General features: G+C 41.7%; 1 protein-coding gene across 1 annotated transcript; it reads right to left on the bottom strand.

Annotated features, from left to right (window-relative positions):
- Positions 1-3,851: 3,851 nt before the first annotated feature.
- Positions 3,852-6,410, bottom strand: LOC117473907 (transmembrane protein 256-like). The gene is made up of 4 exons (XM_034119872.1): positions 6,150-6,410; positions 5,451-5,488; positions 5,204-5,284; positions 3,852-4,467 (listed from the first exon to the last, which is right to left on the bottom strand). The coding sequence occupies exons 1-4, from the start codon at positions 6,229-6,231 to the stop codon at positions 4,324-4,326; spliced, it is 345 nt and encodes a 114-aa protein (XP_033975763.1). The 5' UTR covers positions 6,232-6,410; the 3' UTR covers positions 3,852-4,323.
- Between the last annotated feature and the right edge of the window lie 1,502 nt (positions 6,411-7,912).

Below are 7,912 nucleotides of genomic sequence, written 5' to 3'. Positions count from 1 at the left end.
GAGTACTTCAGCCGGGGGCCGGGGGGGGTGGTGCCACAGCTGATAGTCCGTGGACAGGACGGGCCACCCTGACTTGTAGCCCACAAACAGAGCCCTGCTGACCCACTCGTGCTGCTCTGCAGGGAGGCTGCTCCTCCAGGCTGCCGGCAGGACCAGCTGCAACACACACACAGGTCACTGAGCTGCAGCTTCACACTACACACTGATACTAGATGTTTACAACAACATTATTACAGACCTGAGGGGGAGGAGCGACGAGTTGAAGAGGAGGTGGTGCCAGAGCTCTCTGCTGCTGGGCAGGACGAGGAGGCGGCGGAGGAGGAGGAGGAGGAGGAGGAGGAGGAGGAGGAGGAGGAGGAGGAGCAGATGCTGTGCACAGCAGAAAAACACACTTGACATACCAAATAGATTTTATTATACAAAGCTTAATAATGACTCGAAGCACAGACTTACCTGAAGCAGCCTCCACCTGAGCCGCTGCCTCCACCATCAGATGGCCGTCTTCGTCCTCGGAGGAAGCTGCAGACACAATTTAAAAAATGTTCACTCATCACACATCACCTGACTGACAGTAACACTCCACTGACATGATACATACACAGGAGCACTGGCTTTCTCTTCCTCCGCTGTTTGGGGGGAGATGTAGTGGAGGGGGAGGACGGTTGATCCATTGTTCTGAAATCACATCAAACACACGTCAGAAGCTAGCAGGCAAGTACTTCACAAGTACATGTGAAGTACAGCAAACACCTTGAACCTTTAACCTAGTTAGCATACAAACAAAGCCTCTCTTTGGATGAGATGGACCTTTGAATTCAGGTGTTAAACAGGAAGAACAGTCTGAAATAGAATAGAAATAAGAAAAATAACATGAGTAAAAGCTGGTTCTGATTGAAAAGAGAATGCTATCTTAGTGCTATCATGTAATAATGTTAGACAACACTTTTCCATCAGCTCAACAGTAACCTCAGAGGTCTGACTTTAAATGAATGATGGCCTTCATATAAATGTTAACTTTAGTTATTACAGTACTTCATTAAATAGCCAAGTGTCTATGACTGTTAACCCTCCGTCCACATCTGTGAACGGAGGTAAGCATTAACTTTATGAACATATACGTTAGTGCAAAGTAAAAAGCGTTACGTGTTTGCATCTCGCAAAGTGCAGGAGCAATGCATGTTGTTGCCGCAGTTCTAAGACTGTACATGGCGGAGTGGCAGCTTTTAATCACGAATGGTGCATATAAATGTTAACTTCATAAACGTTAGCACATAGTAATAAGCATTAAATGACAAGTATTTACGGATTTCAACGGCCAGAAAGCTCCGGTGTGTTGCCGGCGTAAAGCCTCGGTTTAGCGGAAACTTTTTACCAATGCGAATATGCGCGAACGTTAAAAGACAACACATTGGCATTCATCTACTGTAATAGCAGAGGACAACAAATACATTCCCATTCATCTGTTACTGTTATATTACATTATAACGGACTGTCTTACCTTTTCAAAAACCGCTCAGTTGTGAATGAAGCCTGGAAACTTTGAGTGAAAACTCCTCCCCGCTCCTCCCCGTTTCAATGAAACGTCAGTGGGACAACCAATGGGTGGACACAAGATTAAAGTGGGAATGCCATAAGAAATGAACGGGAGGGGCGGGGCTAAAGTGGGACTGAGCAGCCCCGATTATCCTCGCCCCCTGGGCGCAAGGATGACACGCAAATTCGTGAAGCGTTCTATATTGCCATATTTTATCATATTTTATCATATTTTAATGATTTTATATGATTTTTCAAACATTTGATTTAGGCGACACAGCGCCACCATGGCCGCTGGTGGTATTGCAGCTGCCGAGTGGAGCCTCTCACTGTGTTCAACGCTTTCCCTTCAATCTCTTTATCTCTTAAAAACTACAACAAGACAAGATCAAATATGGACTTTTATGACTTTATTGTCCTCGGGTGTGTATATCTAAGTGTTTCCTTTAGACTCAAAGGTTGAGGTTCACGTTTCTGCTCGCAAACTTCACTTAATCTAGTTATTTCTTACATGTATTTATTTAAGTGTGTTGTTTAAAAAACATCGTGTACACATCTACTCGGAAAGGTAAAGCTAGGACTCTGTTTTCACGGGAAACCATGAATTCGATTCGCCTTCAAACTGATATTTTAAAATTGTGCGGTCAACACGAGTTTCCATATTTCCCACAGCATTGAACGCACCACCTGTCTGCAGTGTTACAGACAGACAGCCGTTCTTATTATACATCCATGACAGACAGACATCACGACCACCTCTCAACGTGCAGCACTGGGATTCACCAGGTTCTTACATTAGATTAATTAACGGTAAATTAACGGACAGTCGCCGGTATGACCACCGAGGAGACGAACGTGGATCTGAAGGAGGTGGATACTGCCCATTCTTCTCTGTGAAAGCAGGGGGGCAAGGAGAGGGAAGTGGGCCCGTGGGGAGCGGAAGGTCCGCGGTTCGATCCCCAGCTGTGGCAGAGATGAGGAAGAGCTCCCCTCTCAGCCATGACAGCCAGCACTGACTGACACATAGTGACTCTGAAACAGGGGGTTTTGGTAAATGATGATGATTGTAATAAACTACAATGAGTACGGTATCTGTAAAGTGCTGTGAGATAACATCTGAATCAATAAAACTGATTTGATTAAAGAAAGGTTTGTACTACAGAGCTGTATTATGATGCATCATATATTATATATATATATATATATATATATATATGTATATATATATATATATATATATATATATGTATATATATATGTGTGTGTGTGTGTGTGTGTGTGTGTGTGTGTGTGTGTATCATCTCATCATCTCTACTGTGCTTATTTATGCACCATGTTGTGTTTTATTGACCCGTGTTGCAGTCAAATATCAGAAGTTGCGTAATGAATTCTAAATAAAGTTTCCACACAAAGTTCAGTTCAGAGTTTTATTTAAAAATATAAATTATAAATATATAAATGTATATTCTGTGAAAAAGCTTCCTCACAAACTGAGCAGCGAAAGGGTTTCTTTCCTGTGTGGATTCTCATGTGTGGATTTAGATCTCTTCTATGTCTAAAAGCTTTCTCACAGACTGAGCAGCTGAGTGGTTTCTTTTCAGCACTACGTCGTGGATCACTGACAGATTCTTGTCTATTTTTCAGTGACTTTGAGCCTGAGGCAGGTTCTCTGGTCTCCTTCCAATCAGCACTGTTCAACGTCAGTTTCAGAAGAGTCTCCAGTGTCGTCCTCAGTCTTTGGTTGTAAACTGCTCTCTGGATCTGAGTTCGAGGAGGAGGGGCAGCCATGAGAGCCAGCACTGACTGACACATAGTGACTCTGAAACAGGGGGTTTTGGTAAATGATGATTGTAATAAACTACAAAGAGTACGGTATAGTATCTGTAAAGTGCTGCGAGATAACATCTGAATCAATAAAACTGATTTGATTAAAGAAAGGTTTGTACTACAGAGCTGTATTATGATGCACGTTATATTATATATATATATGTGTGTGTGTATCATTTCATCATCTCTACTGTGCTTATTTATGCACCATGTTGTGTTTTATTGACCCGTGTTGCAGTGAAATATCAGACGACGTGTAATGAATTCTAAATAAAGTTTCCACACAAAGTTCAGTTCAGAGTTTTTATACATATATTCATTTATAAAAACGAATAATAATTTATAAACCAATTACATGGTTTGTCTAATCAGCAAAGTACAACCTTTACAAGACCATGTAGTGAGGTGAAAAGGACATGTATTAGGCAGATTGAAAAAATGTACTTGGAGAAGTAATAAAAAAGTAATGTGTAAAAATCAGGCAGCCCAACAATGTGTAAGAAAAAGTATTTATTTCTCCTCATATTCCTTTCATTTTTGCTCTACTTCTGCAATACCACTGCTGTATACATTTACAGAAACATAAATGGAAACTGCATTTATTCACTGTTAAGTAAAGCTTCGGGAACTTCTAGATTTTATTTCCAAGTTCAAAATGGACATACCAGTGGAAATTAGTCAACAATTTGTCGAGATGACACGTGCTTTATTCTCTGTGTATCCATTTTAACTTAAGGGCAGCGATCAGAAACAGACGGCAATGGTAGAAAAGTGATAATCCTGTGACCTTATCTGCCGCTGACACCCACAACCCCCGGACAGGGAGCGATTAGATGGGCGATATTACTCAGCACTTCTAAACTCCCCCCCCCCCCCCCCCCAAGCTCTGCAGTTCATCCATTAACAGTCTGACAGTCCAGCGTCACAGAGCGGCCCTGTGGAGGGGACGTGAACTGTTACAGTTCAGAGAATTATAGCCAGCCAGCCAGCGATCATAGCTACACCCCCCATGGGAGCAATCTTGCGTAGAGCAGGGTCTCCGGTCATGGACTGGTGGTACAGAGAGCCACAGAACATCCCCATGCCCGCTATCAGGAGGGTCCCCGCCTGTAGAGAGGGGACACAGACAAACATTTTATAAATTAGGTTACTGACAAAAAGCAGATTAATTGATGTCATTTATTAGGTTTAAAATGTAAGTTGCAGAAAATGTACTTGTTCCTTTTAGATTCAGCGGCACAAACAAAAACATTTATTTAAGAAGATTAAAAGCTGTCATATTAAATTGAGTTATTTCGTACTTCTACTACTTAGTGTGAAAGAAAATGGTCTTGTTTCTTTTTAGATTCTGCATCAAACTAAATTAGAAACATAAATCTGAAAATAGGACAAAATGTATATTGAACAAATCTGTACACTTCTGAATAATTTATTTTATGGTTGCCTATTTTGTGAATTATATATTGTGCATAAATACACATGCCCTTAGTACTGAAGGTATACATAATATTATTACTTATTTATAATGTGATGATAACAGCCTATTGTTACTTCTCCTTCTTTTAAGGGAAAAAAACATTTAAAAAGCTACCAGTCTCAATTTTTACCCCATTGTTTCAGTCATTTTTTATTTAAATTAAATGTTTTTTTAATAACGAATAAGCAATGCATGTTGTAGCTAAAATGTACTGTAGATTTGTGTGTAAAGGAGTTACAATAACAACTTCTCTTTCAATTCCATGCTGGTTTTCTGAGTGGGGACAGACGGATTATGGCACTTAAAAAATTCCTTTTCAAAAGGGACACTTGGGGGCTAACAGTTGGTATTAGGTTTGATACTCACCACAGCAGGTTTGCTGGAGTGGGCAGCACCCAGCAGAGCCAGGCTGTGGTAGAAATGATACTTGTTGGCTGTTTCAAATAGCTGGAAAAGCAAGACACAAAGAGAGAACAGCACTCAGACTAATCCTGCATAATCCAGATCATGATCTCTGACACGATTGAGACTGTGACAGTGATCAGGTAAAAAGTGTTGAAGTAAAAGCAATTTGTTAACATCAAAATGTGCCATCACAGCAATATTAACATACCACTCTCTGGTAGTCATCGGGGTCGCTGTTTTTGAAGCCTAAAACAGAAAAATGACAAAATGAAAGAAATAATATGACTTTCAAACACAAGTTGACACACTTTATGACAATTTAAATGGCATCAACAGTTTCTTATAAGTTCCCCACACAATACATTTGTTTTGAATGAGTAACTAATGTCTGAAGATTTTAAGTTTAGGCTTTTGTTGATGCTTGTGATCAATGGCAGTAGTGAATACTGAGGGGTATAAATATAACTGTCTCAAATAGTGCAGCCCAAACATGATTATGTCTGATGTCTCGTAAAAAAACAAAATAGAGCAATGTTTAGCTTAATTCAGCTAATACTAACTTGACTTTCTGACTGCACGTTTGCCATTGACTCCTCCATGACACACAGGGGGCGGTCACCTTCATTACAAAACTGTTTATTTAGTAAATTAGCATGCTGCTGCTTTGAGTGTCATTTGTATGTCAAACTAACTATTAGCCTATTCAACATTAGCAGCAGATACGTGTTCTTTTTTTAGTCCAGCAAATGCGCCGTTATAGAAGCTAATCTTAAATTGGCATTTTTTGCAACGGAGGCTGGAGTGGTTAGCTTGACATGGCCGTGTTTCCCCGCTGTTTTACGATTCCAACCAAAAGGAAATACTATTGCATGAGTATGGCGAATACTCTAATGTGCAGTGACCCTACCGTGAGCCCCGTATGCCCCTGCTGCCACCGCAGAAGCCCCTGACAGAGCTGCTAACCTCCGGACAACAACAGCAGCGGTCATGTTTGGAAGCTGCGTGTTTATCCAACAAGCGGAAGACTGCCAGCGATGCTGCCTTTACTGTCCTTAAGGAAAATCCGCCTTCTGATACCAGAGGTTACGTAACACAAATAGTCAGTGTTGGAAAAAGTATTCAGATTCTTAACCTGAGTAAAAATGATAATACCACACTGTAAAAATACTTAATTTCAATAAAAAGTACTGCATGTAGAATGGTACTTAAGTAAAAGTATAAGAGTACTGTTAAGGAATAATTCTTCTAGATATCTAACCTTTTGCTCTGTGACGTTTTATGATCTACTCTGATGTCTGTTATCTCCTTTAAGGAAAGGCATTGGTGCCATATGTGTTGTTGTCACCAGTTTGTGACCGGTCAACTTGTCTGGCACGAATGGTACTTGTTGTGAGAACACTGAGGCACTTCTTTATCGGTGTTTGTGGACTCTAAGATGTGAAATCTTCGAGGCCATGAGTGTCGGAGGCAGGTGGTTCAGTGTTCCCAGCTGTTTAGACTACTCCTTCAGAGATGTTGATTTCTCTCTGTGAACCAGTTAAAAGGTCTAGCATTCATGCCCCTTTCACACCAACGCAACTCCGGTTCAAGCTCCGTGCTAGAGCTTTTCTGGTTCAGAACCGGTTCTTCGGTTTAGCGCCGGCTCTTTTCACACCGCTCAGAGCCCGACTGGTGCTGCCGCTGCTGCGTCATGACGTCACAGTTTACGTCGCTGAGTTTCTCCCCAACGCCGGAGCTCACCTCACAACAACAACGGGCCGGGGACTGTGTTGCTTTTAATCATACGAAGCCAGATTAAATTAAATAACGACTTCTCCAACCTTATACTTTTCTCCAGAGTGCCGTGGTTCATTGTTTATTAATGTGTTTCAGCGGCATTTACCGACCGCTGTTTGGCATCACAACGCTGTTATGAAAGTTTCTCTGGTATAACATGGGTGATGTTAGCATAGCAACCGAAGCTAAACTGACTACTTGCTAAGCAGTTTTCTACAGGCACTTTTTACCGACGTATTTTTCATTATGATTCTACTTGTGATAGTCGGACATGACAACCTGTGCAGCCCATGTATTGATTCCATCCGATAGCTGCTATAATAACAAACAAAACGTCTGCCTGCTCTCCACAATGATCAATAACAGCGAACGGATGGTCAAAGTAAGGTACAAATAAACAGAATCACACGTTAGTGTTGCCTGACTTTATAAAGTGTGTTTTTTTTTAACAAGTGTGTGGTTGCGTTCTAGTCACTTTGCTCAGCACTACTGCTTGTTACAACTTTTATTTGCCGTACTCGCCTTAAGTGTTAGCTCAGGTTAATCTCGCCCTCCTCCGACGTAAGCGTGACGTATGCGGTTCTTGCTTCTAGACGGACAACTTTTTGGTGCTCGAAACGAACCGGATTCCGGAGCTATGACGCTGCTCCGCTGCGGTGTGAACAGGAAAACCCGGTGCTTTTCAAGCACCAGCACCGAACCGGCCCTGAAACACCGTTGGTGTGAAAGGGTAGAGAGAGGCTCTTCAGAATTGACGTGGCAACTCTACCGTGTCGTCAGAACCTCTGACTCTTTGACTTGTGATGTGAATCCTCCGGCCGAATACTCTGAATAAACCCATCAGTGTTTGACATCAAAGCTCCAACTCTCACCGTGTCTCCTTCCTGAGTCGGT

The sequence above is a fragment of the Trematomus bernacchii genome, unplaced genomic scaffold (assembly GCF_902827165.1).
Source record: "Trematomus bernacchii unplaced genomic scaffold, fTreBer1.1, whole genome shotgun sequence".
Lineage (NCBI taxonomy): Eukaryota > Metazoa > Chordata > Actinopteri > Perciformes > Nototheniidae > Trematomus > Trematomus bernacchii.
The sequence above is the reverse complement of the archived record's forward strand: the minus strand, read 5'-3'. Positions and strand labels throughout refer to the sequence as shown.